The following is an 18,019-nucleotide window of genomic DNA, read 5'->3' as shown; positions in this document are numbered from 1 at the left end:
AAAGAAGCAAGAACATGTTTGTAATCATTGCAACATTCAAATCAAAGACTATGAACAACAAAACCCAAAAGGGTTCACCAACTACTAGACCTAGGCTCATGATACCACTTGAAGGAAAATTTTTAGAAAACTAAGTTCATTAAGCAACATAATGCATGCATTCAACAATTAAGTGGCGGAAGTATGCTTGTATGCACTTTAAAACAAAGCTTGAACCAAATCCAAAGCCTAATAGTTGTGGTGAACCAAGACTCAACTCAAATCTTAAAGAAATGAGAGATTTCTTTATACCTTTGGAGTTCCTCTTTACAAGAGCAAAGACTAATCGCCCATGGGAGAGCCTTCATTCCTCTTCTTGAGTTGAATTCCATGGCTGCCATCTTCATCTTGTAGCCTTCTTGGATTCTTGGATTTAGATGCCTGAATGATTCTCCAAAAGTCCCCAAAGTTGGTGACATCTAAGTTCTGACAGCTAGGATAGTGAAGGAAGAAGATGAGTATGGATGACGAAAACACTAGTAATCTTCAACCATAGTGGCCGGCCTCTTAGAGAGAAAGAAAGAGCAAAATGTTCTATCATCTTTCCTCGAAGAAACCCTTATAAGGGATGGAGCTATAATGTTGCTTTATAGTCATTCCAAATGAGTGGAAAATTTGTAATAAGTCCACCATCTCCTTCCCTCTCTCTATGGCTGGCCATTCTAGTTAACTTAGGGTAATTTGCTCATTTTGTTTTAGTTGTCACACAACTTAAACCTTATGTGCCTTATGGATCAAAACCCCTTTGTGTCCCGAAACTCGAAACTAACTTAAGGCCTAAAACAAACCTTTCACCCTTGATTAACTAACTTTTAATTAATCATTGTCATGTACAATTAAACTATTTAATTTTTCTTACCCATCTTCGTTATTTCCTTCAATCGTTACCTTACACAGTGTGCGATCCATTATGTTCCTTTTAGCTAGGTAATGGGCGATTAAAACTCTTACTAATCAATTATGAATTGAAACTTACTTTCAATTCTCCCTTTAGCGGTTATACATCTGCAAGACTTCCACAAGCCATGAGTGACACCTAGCAGTATGTCATGGTTACCGAAGGTAATCAGAAAAGGTTGGAGAACCTATTCAGTTTGGATTAAAAATGCAATACGGTCTTTCTATAATACAATACTCTTACCAAATTGTTTGGTTTGATAGTTTATTTATGTCTACTATCCAATGTGATTCACTTACTTATATGATTACCTTGAATGTGATTAGGAATGACTTCCTAAATCTCATTCATACTCTCGCCAGAGATTCTTAATCATATCATAAAGTATTTTCCCTCAAAGGTTTGAAGGTTAAAGATCCCTTGTTGCGCATTCACCTGCCTCTATGGTTAAATGGCTTAACCCTAACTATGTCGTGGACACCCTTTGATGGAGTGCCCTTAACACAGTCAAAGATCAAGGATCTAACATAAGACAACTATGATGCCAGGTCAAAGGACTACTTTGCATTATCCCAACTATGAGTTCTCTTGTGACCTGATTATGAGAACTCTTCGTTGGTCGCGTTCAGTAGACTCATTCTCTTTTCAGCACCTACATACTTGTCTTGGTGTCAGTCACACCAATAGCATGTGTTGATCTTAACAGACCGTCAATGCCCAATTGACAATCCTATGACCAACAACGTTTAGGATGTGCATACGAAAGAGAATGGTCTTATGAATCTAACTTCTTTAGATTACATTTTCCTAATTACATATTCCTTGGACTTGTTGTTTAAGTGTATAACAGTTATATGAGACAACTTTAAATAATAATTTTTGCCCTTATATTAAACTAGTTCGATTTAACATGTGAAATGTCTGTAATATCATCATATGATTGGGTTTAGGGCACATTTCCAACAGAAATGAATGCATAAAAGCATATGGCACAAAACTGAAACATGAACATGGAACACTATTAAATCCATATATAGGAACAACATCGCAATGCAATAGAAAAAAAAAAAAAAAAAAAGGGGGGGGAACTTTAACGAAAAGCTCCCGATACTGTTCACTTTAACGAAAAATCACATTTTTACACTAAAAAGTCAATCCTGGTACTATTTACTTTACCCTTTATTTTGTCCTTATCATTAAAATTCAAAGTTTTCAAACCATTTTCATCAGTTTTCCTAAAAAAACATACACCATAATCTACACCAGCAAGAAAGTTTTGATTCCAAGTATATATGATGAAATAATTAACAAATGCAAGACCAAATCTTCTCATAAAATCAATAATAACTACCAACATGAACATATGATTGCAAACATCAAAAGGACATCAGAAATGTTTTGCATCTTTGCAGGAATACATCGGAAGTGATTGAATTTACCTTTTTCCTTTGATTAAGCTGCACCTTAGCAACAAAGCATCCAAGGGGTTTCTAAGCAGCAATCCAACAGGCGCATCTAACACCTTAAGTTCAAAAGAAAAAAAAAACCAGACCCAGATCACCAAAAAAAAAAAAAAAAGAAAAAAGAAAATAACCTAAATCCCACTTAAATCCAAACACCTAGATGACCAAATCCCCCAAATATCACCAACTAATGATCAAAATCTAAAACCCACAACCCAAAACCCTTAAGAATTGAAAACCCACGAACCTGAAGAGCGCAACAGGCGAGGTTGAGAAGGTTGGCGACCCAAAGAAGGGCATAATAGAAAATCATGATGTATGATCCTCCATTGGAGAGCTTGATGACATTTTTCTTGGCGTGGAACGCCACAGTACACCACAAAAATGGCTGCGAGAACTAGGCTTGGCAATTCCTGACACGATTCGATAACCCAACACGACACGACACAAAATTAACAGATGTTCGGGTTGACACGATAACGAATGGGGTTGTTATCGGGTAATCCGATAAGCACCTGTTAAGATAACATGTTGGTTCGAGTATACACGTGAGTAACACGATACACGATAAGCAAAATATTAATTTTATAATTTTATAACCCTAAAAAAATACTTTAATAATTATATATATATATATATATATATATATATATTAATTTAACACTTTTATACCCCTAAAAACTATAATTATATATATATATATATATATATTAAATTAAATATTAAAAATTGGTGACCATTGGATCGGCTTAAATATATATACCATTAAATTTCTTAAGTGTTATATGACACACCCCGATCGAGATCAGGGCATGCTGGCCGTCACGTGGAAGTGACGTAACCATGTGCACAATGTGGAAGCTAAGAAATAACAATAAAAGTATGAATAAATAAAAACCAAGCTATACACTACGTAAATAACATACATGTGCAAGCGTAAGTGTGAAAAACGATGTTCAGAACACGGAAGACTTAGTGCAATCCGGGAGAAACAACACTAAATAAACACACCCAAAGGTGGTCCTACATTAGTGATAATATGTCAGATATGCCGTGAAACCCTCGAGAGCCACCAACAGAGTTATCCAAACTAGAACCTGGAGGGGCGCAAAACAGAAAGCGTGAATGGGCAAAAACAAAGCTTTTCAAAAATCATTTCATAAACAAAGTTCTAACCCCTCGCCATAAAACCTGTATACTTCCTAGAAAAATAGAATATATACACATATATAGAAAACATGCTCAGAAATGTGCCATGTTGAATGCCTCAAAATAAAATGCAAGTACTCAGGTAATGTTAATCAATACCATGTAAATTGTCAGCCGGAGTCACTTAACGTGACTTGTACGGCTAAATCTAGAGCTCAAATCTCCAACTCACTAACTACACCTGCACACGAGTCAGAACCACCTAAAGTTGTCCGTACGACAGGATTGGGTGTAAATAAGTATGCTCAAGTGCTACGATCACGTGAAGACTGGGCGAATAATTGCCGGTCACCTACGAGTCGAAACCACCTAAAGTGGTCTGTACGACAGGATTGTGCACCTAACTTGGATCCAAGATGAGCGTGTGGTGCGGGAGGTGAACATCACGTGAAGGACTGTGCCCAACTCTGGGCGGGAGCACTAACACCGGGGGTGCAGGTTATGAGCTCTCTATACATCGCAAATCACTACTAAACATAAACATAAACCATAACTTACCTGGCACTTACCTATGCGCCCGCAGCACCAAGCATATATATATATGCAACTAATAATGCATAATTAAACGGGCAAACATAATGCATGGCATATAAAACATATAGATGCTTCATTTCACTTTCTAGGAAAAACACAAGTATATAGGTATATAAGGAAAACCAAAAGCCCACTCACCGGTATGTAGAAGGGTCGTAACCCCCTTGCCTCGAGTGACTGCGCTCGTCCTCGGAATAGGTCTCATCTATATGCGAAACAACTATAAAAACGTTAATTTTAAAGCACATAACCAACATTACGAAATAACTTCCCATACAATGCTCAAATGGGGTGTATGAATACACCAACGTGATCTACTCAACCTCACGAACATCCCTATATTTTTAAAATAATTTTTTGACACCGCACGCCCCCCCACACGCCGGCCAAGGCACGGCCACACGCGCCGCCCACGCGCAGGCACGTGCCTGGCACACTGACGGCGTCAGTTAACGCCGTCAGGAATATTCCGTTAACTCTGACGGATTCCGTCAACGCCGTTAGAAATATTCCGTCCAAACTAACGGAATATTCCGTCCTCTTCTTCGGCCAAACTCCGGCGCCATCGCCGTCGCCGGAAAACCGGGAAAACTTCCAAACTTTGTATCTCACTCGTTTTTCACCCAAATTTCACGAAATTGGTACCAAAATGAAGCTTACAACTAGAGGAACAAATCCTTACCACTTTTAAGCACTAAAACCAACGAAATCTTGCTGGAAAAACTCCACCAAATCCGGCCAAACCTGTAACTCACGATCCCGACGTCCAAAACCTTCAAACGAACCACCCTGAGCCTCCTAAGGACCTCACCAAGCTTCCTACAAGCTTGAAATTCCCAAAAACACAAGAATTAACGTGTGCATGAACAGTACCCCGATTTGAACATCTCGGGTTTGACGTGAAAATGATGGTTCCCTTACCTGAAATGGGTATGGTTGAACTCCTAAGGACTTCACAAGCACAAATATGTAGTTTTCTTCCTCGATCCATGATGTTTTCGAGCACAATGGGTCTTGTCCGTACGTATGGTGAAGAAAAGAAAGAAAGAAAGAGAGAGAGAGAGAGAGAGAGAGAGAGAGAGAGAGAGACAGGGATACGAGACAGGGAAAGGATGAGGGTGAGTGTGGGTGGTCCAAAACAGCCAACCAAAACCCCCAAAATAACGACACAACGAAACAAAATACTAGGGGCAAAACCATCATTTCACCCCGGTACGAAAAATCTAGGACAGGCTGTCACATTATATGTACAAAATAAATAAATTTAAATCTACTTAATAAATATATATATATATACACACACACCATTGAACTTGATGGGATACGAATTCTACGAAACTAATTTCAACGATCCAACCGTCAAACTTGTTTGTATATGCTTCGAGATCACATCAGCAAAAAATCACAAAAAACAAACATTCAGAGATCAAGTAATGGGACAAAAAATTTTGACAGTTATGAACGAAAAATCACGATTTAACAGTTATTTTAACTCCGATTTTGATCACAGCTACACTTCTTAACCCTATATGAATACAATGAATGAACTCGGTCTTCAATTTAAAATATTTACACTAGTGGATACCACAAAATTTTATGTTATACTTAATGAAAGTATGAATAAACTCGTGAGTGTTAGTGAATCTATTGTTTTGATGGGATACACATTCTACAAAACTAGTTTCAACGATCCAACCGTCAAACATGTTTGTATATACTTCGAGATCGCATACGCCAAAAATTGCAAAAAACAAACATTCAGAGATCAAGTAACGGGACAAAACTTTTCAACGATTATAAACAAAAAATCACGATTTAACTGTTATTTTAACTCCGATTTTGATGATTTTTTACAGCTACACTCCTTGACCCTATATGAATACAATGAATAAACTCGATCTTCAATTTAACATATTTACACTAGTGGATACCACAAAATCTTATGTTATACTTAATGAAAGTATGAATAAACCTTTAAGTGTTAGTGAATCTATTGTTTTGATGGGATAAACATGTTTGTATATCCTTTGAGATCGCATATGCCAAAAATTACAGAAAACAAACATTTAGAGATAAAGTAACAGGACAAAACTTTTCGACGGCTATCAACGAAAAATCACGATTTGAGTCCGTTGTATGTGGACGGTATACCTCTAACTCATTCCGCATACCTTTTAGACTTCCAAGTAGCTAAACAAAAAAGGTTTTCCATCTTGTTGCATGCTCATGATATCTCTTTTAAGTTGGAACACACAGGCTGCATTATTCTGATTTCCATACATTTCTTGCACGGACTTCCATAGCGGAAAGGATGACTCAGAGTAGCTGAATATCTCAGCTATCTTTCTCTCCATAGAATTGAGGAGCCAGGACATGACCAACTGATCCTTGCTAAGCCAAGATTCATAAGTGGTAGAGGAAGTATTAGGAGCTTCAATACTTCGATTTATGAACCCTAGCTTTGATCTTCCTCCTAGGGCAAGTGAAACTGCCCTCGACCATGGTAAGCAGTTGAACTCATTTAGAAGCACTAAACTCAACCTTTGATTTGGATTTACATTAATCTACGGTTGATTTTGATGATTGGCTCCAGGTGAGCTATCAGCATCGGACTAAAGGATGGGGTTTTCGTCAGCCATGAAAGAAAGCTTGAAGAATAAAGCAATGAATATCACAGAGACAGGTTATTCCTACTCTGATACTATGTTGAGTTTTAAGTGTTTGTTTGTATTATCTTTCATAGAGAAACAACAACACAAGAATAAAAGATATATAGGGCAAGGTGGATCAACACACTGATCACCCTTGAATCACTCCTACACGGCAACTCCATAAAACAGAGAGCAGAAAGAAGGTAAGGCAAAAAGCTTCTAACCACCTTACAAGTATGGGAAAGAAGATACAAGATCTAACTAGAAATAAGGTGACAAATACACCCTAATCATCCACCTAACCAATAGCTTCGGATACCCACTCTTGACTTTTATTAGACGATATGGGATGACTAATACTGTATACTGATGCTGCCTAAGACTGATGCTACATATGGAATACCCAATACCCACTCTTGACTTTCAATAATTTCCTCAAACCTACCCTTAAATTTGCACCCAACCCTTTTTCTTTCTCTCCCTCAAATCGTGTTGTGAAGCCCTCACATCATACCCTCTCTTTTTCTCCCCCAGTTCGTGCAGCCCCTACCGACACAAAAACCCCCCCAAGTGGAAAATGACCAAACTGACACACCCCGATCCTGATATCCTCCAAACACTAGGGTGACGAAGCCATTTTAATATGCATGTAAGTTATGAAGAAAGGACGAACGTAAATAAAATATGTAAATTTAAAATATAATGAAATATGCAAATGCGGGAACGTGTTCAGAGCATACAACTAATCAAGAATTCTACGAAATGAATATTATATAACAATGAGATAATCTCTACTAATTAACAAAACACTCATTGTCAACCAAAACCCTCTGAAATTACCAGTTTAACCCTCTAATTAAAACAAAACATGAATAAGAAATATGGGGCAGAAATGTAATTTCACACAACCAAATTTTGCTGTTTTTTTTTTTTTCAAAACCTCACCTACAGGTAATCCTAACATATCTTTAATTAAAAATAAAAAATAAAAAATAAAAAAAAAAAAAAAAAAAAAAAAACTTCCCAATAAAAAGTTTTCTCACACACTTTGTGTGTGCCCATATGCTAGTAATTAATAATAATAATAATAATAATAATAATAATAATAATAATAATAATAATGATAGTTGTAATAATAATAATAATAGTAATAATAATAATAACTCGTAAATCATAAAACAATGTACTTAACTAGGGGTATCATTGTGACAGCCCGTCCCGAATTATTTTTTTATCGACAGTGTGAAATGTCTATTTTGCCCTTGAACGTTGTGTGATGTGTGTTATTGGGCTAAGGAATGGGACCAATTATTTCATATCGTACCTTGTTGGATCCATTTAGAAACTGGTATTGTTTTGTATGGATTTGGCATGCAACCCAATTAGAGCTTAGGGTGGTTTTTAGGTGCCCAATCTGAACACACATACACACACTCGCACACACGTGCAACCTGCATCTTTCTCTCTCTTTCTCTCGAACTCTCTCCATCCGTACACTGGTTGACCAACCTCCTAACCTACGTTACTCTCACGGATCGAGTGTTTGGAAGGTACCATCACTTCCCTCGTGGTCGCACGAACTTGTACATACGAGTTACGCGAAGTAAGGACCTCGAGAACCCCAGAACTTTGAACTCCGACGAGGAGTCGATTTCGCTTCGACGTGATCGTCGAGGTTATACCAGATTTTAAGAATTACAAAGGTAATCATTAGTCTTCTGTAGCATGTTAGGTTAGTTTTGGTTAAGTTTGGACGTCGAAATGAGCTTGGTTATGGGTTTACAGGATTAGCCGGTTTTCAAGGATTTCTCCGGCCATTTTTCCGTTGGTTTTAGGACCTTTGAAAGGTAAGAACGTGTTCTACTCGTATAGAGCTTCAATTTGAGACAAATTTTATGAAATTTGGTTGAGAAATGGCGGAGATATCAAGCTTTGAAAATTTTCCAGTTTCCGGTGATACAAACGACGACCGGCAGCAGAGTCCGGCGATTCACAGGAGAAGAAAGGAGAATATTTCGTCAACTTTAACGGAATATTCCTAACGGCGATTAAAAGGTGTCAAGTATGTTTAACGGAATATTCCACGAAATATTCCTAGCGGTAGTTAAGTTTCCGTCAGGTTGGCTGAGAGTGGGGGCGCGTCTGGCTGTGCCCTTGCCGGCGCATGGGTGGTCCAAAAATTATTTTAAAAATATGGGGATGTTTGTGGTGTTGAGTAGATCACGTTGGTATATTCAAACACCCCATTTGAGCAATGTATGAGAAGTTATTAGCTAGTTTCGTTTATGTGCTTTAAATTAACGTTTATATAGTTGTTTCGCATATAGGTAAGACCTACCCTCAGGACGAGCACAGTCAATCGAGGCTTGGGGGCTACAACCCTTCCACATATCAGTGAGTGGGCTTTTGGTTTTCCGTATATACCTATATACTTGAGATTTTTCCCAGAAAATCGATTTAAATGAAATTATGTTTAGAAATGCCATGCGTATTGATTTATACGTAGATCATTGAATTAATATAGTGTGCATATTGTGATTTGACGCAGTGGACGCTCAGGTAAGTACCAGGTGAGTTGTAGATTGTTTATGTTACTTGATGATTATGTGAGATGTGTTGAGAGCTCATAAACCTGCACCTCGATGTTAGTGCTCCCGCCCAGAGTTAGGGAACAGTTCTTCATGTGATTTTGACCTCCCGCACCATATGCTCACCTTGGATCCAAGTAAGGTGCACAGTCCTGTCGTACAGACCACTTTAGGTGGTTCTGACTTGTGTGCAGGTATATTTGTTGAGATGTGGATTTGAGCCGTACAGGTCACGTTAGGTGACTCCGGCTAGATGGATGAGCTCTAGATTCAGCCATACAGGTCATGTTAGGTGACTCCAGCTGACATATCATTTGCATTGATTTATATCACCTGGCTTACAAATTTTATTGCTAAGATATTTGACATGGCATATTTATGAATTTTGCTATTCTGAGCATGGTTGTGGTATAAATATGTGTTCTATTTTCTGGGAAATTATACAGGTTTTACGGCGAGGGGTTACAATCTTTGATAAATGAAATGGTTTTGAAAAGCTTTGTTTTTGCCCACTCACACTTTCTATTTTGTGCCCCTCCAGGTTCTAGTTAAGAGTGCTTTTTGGTGGCTTGCGAGGAATCCACGGCAACTCTGACAGATTATCACCATTGTAGGTTTACCTTTGGTGTTGTGTAATTAGTATTTGTCCTGTTGGACTGCACTTAGGCTACTTATACTCTGGTTGTGAATTCACACTTATTTCGTCTTGCACCTTATCTTATTTAGTGCTCTAGTTAGTTTGGTTTTTATTTATTCGCATTTCTTATATTAATATTGATTCCGCACCGTGCACATGGCTACGTCACCTTCACGTGACGGCCAACACGCCCTATTTTCGGTCGGGATGTGTCAATCATAGTCGCCCGAAAGCATAACCATCACTCGAGGATGAAGCTGTACAACACTGAGTTATGTCATTAAAGAAACATGGTAGGTCCCATCACCCAAAGGTGAAGTTGTACGACTCTGGGTTACACTAGAGAAGATATATACATAACACACTGACACTAGTTGTGGCTAGTGAAGTTGTCTGACACTGATTTTGCTAGTAAAGCTAGGAGTATGTCGTAAATATCTCACTGTTCATCCAATTGTGTCTTATGGCCATAGACAAATACATACTCGTGTTGTGTATATCTGTTGTATGATTACCCACTAAGTAAGCACCGAAAACATAAACATAATCTTTCCAAATCATATCATCGGAGCTCAAAAGCTCGAGCATCATATCATAAATCAATAGGAGCATTCTAGCTCAAATCATTATCATAAACTATAATAAATCAATCATGTGAAACCATAAATTCATATCCTTAAATCCATCATATATCGTAGGGCATAAAAGTAATAGCTTGTAAACCTTTTATAAAACATAAGTTCGGTACATCATAAATAATGCGTAAAACATGAAATCATGAAATCATGCTTTTCATGAATGCAAGTCTAGTATTTAATAAAAATCATGCAATTTAAGAAGGTGTCTACTCACAAATACTCCGTCGCCGAGGAGCCGTGCAAATTAGAGAGGACATGATTGCCACTAACAAACGCATCTAAGCACATAAAGGGACCAATTAGTAAAACCCTACTAAAATGATTGAATTTGGGAAAACGGAGCCCAAATTTGGAATCAGGGCATTGAATTAGGCTAAGAGGGGTCCCAGGCAAATTTCATGACAAGTCAACGGTCAACCCAAAAAGTCAACTGAGACATCGAGTCGGCCAACTACGTTAAAAATTCAAATTTTCACTAAACAAATACTAAAAACGGACTCAAGGCGTCGAAATTCTAAAGAATATTCTAGAGAATATTCCATTCGGGTTGGCTCATAGGGTCAGATCTTGTTTTGGATTGCAAGTTGGATTGACCTGATTTCAGGCCTTGAATGGGTTGGTTTCTGCAAAAAATGGCTGGAAAACAAAACAGAATTCGATTAGCTCCATATTGCAACCCTAACCAACATCCTATATATGGATTTGAAGCTACGGAGGAGAGGAATAGAAATATACCACTGGTGTTCCGTGGCCGAAGTTGACCGAAAACCGCTCGAAGGTCGTCGAAAAACTTGGTTTGTCACTCTCGCAATTTCTAGTTGGAGATGGTGGAACTAGCCGGTGAGAGGGGTATGCTAGGCTCAGTGTTGCTGTGCTTCATAAAGAAGGAGAGAGGGACAATGAGGCTTACGAAGGAGAGTCGCAAAAGGGAAGGAGAGAGAAAGAAGGCCCACAGATGGTGGTGGTTGGTGATGCATGCTGAAAAGTATGGCAAGTTGGGGGTCTTGGGCCTCGGCTCGACAGAGAAGGAGGAGGAGTTTGAGAGAGTGAGGGGGAAAAGAAAGAGAAGAGAGTGTCGAGAGTTTGGGCGAGGGGGAGAAGGGGGAGGGGGGAAGGACACGGGGAGAGGATGAGAGGTTGAGTGGGATGTGGGTCCCACATGGCACACAAAACCAGCCCATAAAAGACAAACATGAAAATATCTCCTAACGTGAAATTACCAATTTACCCTCAACATTCTGAAAATTCGTATAATTAAGGACGAGTCGTTACAATCGAACTGCCCCCAAATCATGTCCGTTTGATCTGGATTGAAGTAGGCAAAAGGGTAATTTCCCCACCCACTTGACAGCCCACTCCGGGCCCAAAATGCACCAGCCCAAACGCTTTTTTTTTTTTGTGAAGAAAGGCTCAAAACCAAAAAGCCGACGACAAAATGGTGAGTAAGTAAAAATGAAGCCCCAATTCAGTCAAGATGAATAATGCATTTAAATTTTTTTTTTTTTTTTCCAATTTTAGACTTAAGTAATTTATTTAAGAGCAATTCCAGCATTGGAGCCCTCCCCCCTGGCACTATTCAATCCACCTAATGAACAGTAATTGCCTTTAATGAACAGTAAGTAGCCCTCGCAATAGATTTTGTATCTCCACCGTTACACTTCAATAGCCCTGGCAATAGTCAATAAAATATTAGTATTTTTTTTATTTATAAAATAATACAAAATAATTTTAATTCTAATATCGGATAAGATTTTTAATCGTTCTCGTTGCGCCACGTGTCATTATCCGAAATATTATTAAATAATACAAAATAATACAATTATTGGTGATGGATTTCTGATAAGATTATTAACCAATCACGTCGCGCCACGTGTCATAATTTGTTCAAAATCTTTGAGGATAGATTTCCATCAGATTTTTAACGAATGACGGCATGCCACGTGTCATAATCTGTTCACAATCTTTGAGGATAGATTTCCATCAGATTTGTAACGAATGACGGCATGCCACGTGGCATTATGCACAACCTAATACTTTCTTAATCCTCTATATAATCCACCATCCATCCTCACAAATCTCACACCAAAATTCTCAAGATCTCTATCATTATTCATAGTTTCTGCTTCCTTATTCACAAAAATCTGTATCATTATTCATAGTTTCTGTTTCTTTCTTTCAATGTCTTCTTCTTCTTCCTCAAGGATGATGTGGGAATTCAATCAGGAAGAGGAAGAATTGTTTAACGAATCAGAAGCAATGTTCAATCACCAGGGGGTAAGAAATGAGAGGGAAGAGGATGAGGAGCGTCAAAAGAGAGATGACGAAGTAAGAAAGGGCAGAGCCTCACATTCCCGTCGAGTCATCCAAGCTGCTGCTCAGATCTGCAGGCCCAGCCGTTCCGGAAACCTTGATAGAAGCAGGCAATGACGAGGTATGGAACTCTTGGATGATTATTTTGTTCCTAATAGTGCATTCCCTGATACGTACTTTAGACGTCGTTTTAGAATGGAACGACATTTGTTCAACAAAATCATGATTGCTGTTTGCAACCATGATTCTTATTTTGTGCAAAAAAAAAGATGCTTTTGGTGCTATGGGTCTACTACCTGAGCAAAAAATTACTGCTGCCTTGCGGATGCTTGCATATGGAGCATCTGCAGACCAAGTGGATGAGATAACGAGGATGGGGAAATCAACCATTCTTGAGTCCCTGATGAGGTTTTGCGGAGCAATCGAATCTATCTACACCGCTGAGTACCTCCGCAAACCTTGGTGCTATGGGTCTACTACCTGAGCAAAAAATTACTGCTGCCTTGCGGATGCTTGCATATGGAGCATCTGCAGACCAAGTGGATGAGATAACGAGGATGGGGAAATCAACCATTCTTGAGTCCCTGATGAGGTTTTGCGGAGCAATCGAATCTATCTACACCGTTGAGTACCTCCGCAAACCTACACACATGGACTTAGAGCGGCTGTTGAAGAAGGCGGAGATGCGTGGCTTTCCTGGGATGATTGGAAGCATTAATTGTATGCACTGGACGTGCAAAAACTGTCCAAGTGCATGGCAAGGCGCTTACGAGGACAGAAAAGGAGCAAAAAGTATCATTCTGGAGGCGGTGGCATCTTTTGATACATGGATTTGGCACGCCTTTTTCGGGGTCCCGGGAGCTCAAAATGACTTCAACGTCCTTGCCCAATCCCCAGTGTTCAACGATGTCATGCAAGGAAAGGCACCAAAAGTTACGTATGAGGTCAACGGACGTATGTACGACGGGCCATACTACCTAGCTGACGGCATCTACCCGCGATGGTCAACATTTGTCAAAACAGTGCCACGTCCGCGGAGTGCAAAGGAAAAACACTTTGCAAGCTGTCAAGAGGGGTGCAGGAAGGATGTGGAGCGTTGTTTCGGTATCCTCCAAGCTCGTTGGGCGATCGTCAGGGGTGCTGCCAGATTGTTTGATGTAGAGTCGCTTCGATCCATCATGATGACGTGCATCATTCTTCACAACATGATTGTGGAAGATGAGTACGATTATGAAGCTGTTGATGAATATGAGGCAGACCCGATGAATAATTCAAGAACACGTATATATTGTGCTCATGATGCCACCGATGAGCCCGTGCAACATGAGCCATTACAAAGGGATGGACGTTACAATGAAAGGCTCATTCAATGATATACTGCATTTCAAATGCCAGACATGCACAATGCCCGACAAATTGACTTGATAGAACACCAATGGGCATTGAAACAAGCTGAAGATAATTAAGTTCATTTAGTGTGCTTTTTTGAATTTGGTATGTTTATGTTTATGTAATTCTTAGTATATGTAATTCTTAGTATGTTTATGTTTATGTTTATGTTTATGTAATTCTTAGTATATGTAATTTTTTTTTGTTTATGTTTATGTAATTCTTAGTATATGTAATTTTTTTATGTTTATGTTTATGTAATTCTTAGTATATGTATTATAAGAAGAAAATCACTTTTTTTTTTCAATAAAAGAAAATATTACAGTGGGCTTAAACAATAATAAATCACAATTGGCATAAAGCAAGGAGGCAGAGGGTAATTCTTAGTATAAATAACTTACCAAATTAATTTGAATAAATATTCAAGAAATTGGAAACAACATAAATAATACAAACAATAAATAATAAATTACAGCCCAAAGTGATTGGAAAATTATGGGATCCGATTACAAAAAGTACTCTATTCATCATCACTTAACCAATTTGTGGTGCTAGGATGATCTTCTCTTGTGGTGCTAGAACCACCTTGGCTTGCTATCGTTTCTCTTGAACGCCTCCTTCGCACCACGTCCGCTTTCTCTGACTTCCAAAAATATTTAGAATTTGGAGACTTCCCTTCTAAAGACATGTTCATAATCTCACGATCTTGTTGAGCCCGTCTTTCTTCTTTAACATGTTCCCTTTCTTGCCTAAGTAGCTCTCTTTCTCTCTCATTAGCATAAAATTCTCTCTCAACAGCTGCTGCTTTTGCTGCCTCTCTAGCCTTATCAGCATCATCTTTCGCCATTTCCCTCGCCAAAGTCAATTCACCTTGGCGAGTAAGTTCTTCCATGAACTTTACATAATCATTCTTGGAAGCACCCCCTTTTCTCTTTGAAGCCTTCTTACCTTCAGGCCTCATTGGATAACGGGTCGAACCCGACGCTTGTTCAAGGAGGGACGTTTCGGGCACTTTTTCTGCATCATCTTCATGAACATGATCGGGTGTAGAGTGTAGAGGGGTGTTGTTTGTCACATCCCGGCCCGGAGCGGATCACTTCCCGGGCCCACTCCACCACCATAGCACGATATTGTTCGCTTTGGGCTTACCATTCCCTCACGGTTTTGTTTTTGGGAACTCACGAGCAACTTCCCAGTGGAACTTCCCGGGCCCACTCCACCACCATAGCACGATATTGTTCGCTTTGGGCTTACCATTCCCTCACGGTTTTGTTTTTGGGAACTCACGAGCAACTTCCCAGTGGATCACCCATCATGGGATTGCTCTATCCCCCCTCTCGCTTAACTTCGGAGTTCCAACGGAATCCGAAGCCAGTGAGCTCCCAAAATGCCTCGTGCTAGATAGGGATGAGAATATACATTTAAGGATCACTCCCCTGGGCGATGTGGGATGTCACAATCCACCCCCCTTAGGGGCCCGACGTCCTCGTCGGCACACACGCGGCCAGGGTTAGGCTCTGATACCAAATTGTCACATCCCGGCCCGGAGCGGATCACTTCCCGGGCCCACTCCACCACCATAGCACGATATTGTCCGCTTTGGGCTTACCATTCCCTCACGGTTTTGTTTTTGGGAACTCACGAGCAACTTCCCAGTGGGTCACCCATCATGGGATTGCTCTAGCCCCCCTCTCACTTAACTTCGGAGTTCCAACGGAATCCGAAGCCAGTGAGCTCCCAAAAGGCCTCGTGCTAGGTAGGGATGGGAATATACATTTAAGGATCACTCCCTTGGGCGATGTGGGATGTCACACTGTTCATGTGCACTTCTGGACCGACTGGCACAACTCTAAATCTAGGACAATCTTTGACAATATTCCAACATTCCCACCGGTTGAATGATTTATTTTTGCTTTTGGTTTTGGCAGCGTACCAAGCTTGTGCTTGAAGTTCCTACACAATAAAAATAAGTAACAAATAAATAATACAAATAAATAATTATAATGAAAATAAGTAACAAATAAATAATACAAACAACATAATTATAATGTAAGTCGGTAACAAATAAATAATACAAACAACATAATTATAATGTAAGTCGGTAACAAATAAATAATACAAACCATAAATAATAAATTATGTAGGTAACAAATAAATAATACAAATAATAAATAATAAATAACAAATAAATAATACAAACAATAAATAATAAATTATGACGGTAACAAATAAATAATACAAACAATAAATAATAAATTTTGTACGTAACAAATAAATAATACAAACAATAAATAATAAATTATGACGATAACAAATAAATAATACAAACAATAAATAATAAATTTTGTACGTAACAAATAAATAATACAAACAATAAATAATAAATTATGACGGTAACAAATAAATAATACAAACAATAAATAATAAATTTTGTACGTAACAAATAAATAATACAAACAATAAATAATAAATTATGTAGGTAACAAATAAATAATACAAACAAATAATTATAATGTAAATTTGGGTATCAAATAAATAATATATTGTTACCTGATCCGAGTAATTTTCCCCACTTCGAATATTACTACTAGCTTGTGCCAAGGCGTCTCTCCATGTACTAAACGATTGGCTAAGTAATTTCCAACGACTGGACATCGATTCCTTGGTTCTTTTCCCACCAATTTTCTCAAGAAAATTGGTATGAATAAGACTCCACATTTCTCGCAACTGCATCTCATTACCCGTAAGCGAACTATGAGTAACTTCAACCCAGCTAGTACACAACGCAACATCTTCAATAAGCGACCAATTCGTACCTGCACCAGTGGTCATTTTGTTGAAAAAAAAGGATTCAAACTTTGAGACAAAGAAAGGAATGTGATTGAAAGTAGTTGAGAAAATATGAAATTGTTGTGTAAGGTAGATGATAATGAGAAGGTATTTATAGAAAAGTAAAAACAATTTTTTTTCAATTTTTTTCAGATTTTTCAAATCTTTTTTTTGAATTTTTTACAATTTTTTTACAATTTTTTTTAAATTTTTATTCAATTAATTAATCTCTGCCGTTGGATATAAAAAAATTTGAATTCCAACACTCCAGATTGTGCCACGTGTCACAACGGTAACTTTTCAGATTTTTAAAACTATTTTTTTTATTTTTTATTTTATAAAGCATTTTAATATCCACCGTTGATCTCAGATCGAACGGTGGATATTAAATTTAACTTTTTTTTTTTATTTTTACCGTTGAGATCGAACGGTCTAAATAAAGTGACCGTTGAGATCTAACGCACCGTGGGAAGCCACGTGGCTTCCCAACGGTAACTGACAGAAATTTTTTTTTTCTGATTTTTGTGTCAGCGACGCGCCCCCACGCGCGGGTGGGGTGCACGCGCCTGACACAAAAAAAATTAAATAATGCGCTGACGCCACCCTGGCGTCAGCCTTGCGTCACCCCCACCTCGGGCTCTCGGGCTGGCAATCCACCACGGGCCCGGAGCTCGGGCCTCCCCCTTCCATCGGGCTGGGCTACGCTGGACCCTCCCCCCCAGCCCTCGGGCCCTTCGTTTCTCCCCTGTCCCCCGAGCAATACCCAACGGTGGGCTTGCCCTAATGAATTTAATTAAATCAGAAATGAAATATCCACTTTACCCTCATGTGTAT

At 38.8% G+C, this 18,019-nt stretch overlaps 1 protein-coding gene across 1 annotated transcript; it reads left to right on the top strand.

Annotated features, from left to right (window-relative positions):
* Positions 1 to 13,458: 13,458 nt before the first annotated feature.
* Positions 13,459 to 14,433, top strand: LOC137732885 (protein ALP1-like; the record flags this gene model as incomplete). The annotated part of the gene is made up of 2 exons (XM_068472140.1): positions 13,459 to 14,248; positions 14,363 to 14,433. Coding segments are annotated over 2 exons (861 nt in total), but the record flags the coding sequence as incomplete, so codon positions are not given.
* Positions 14,434 to 18,019: the final 3,586 nt, after the last annotated feature.

The sequence above is a fragment of the Pyrus communis genome, chromosome 4 (genome assembly GCF_963583255.1).
Source record: "Pyrus communis chromosome 4, drPyrComm1.1, whole genome shotgun sequence".
Taxonomy (NCBI): domain Eukaryota; kingdom Viridiplantae; phylum Streptophyta; class Magnoliopsida; order Rosales; family Rosaceae; genus Pyrus; species Pyrus communis.
Note: the sequence above shows the minus strand (reverse complement) of the source record. Positions and strands in the feature narration are given on the sequence as shown.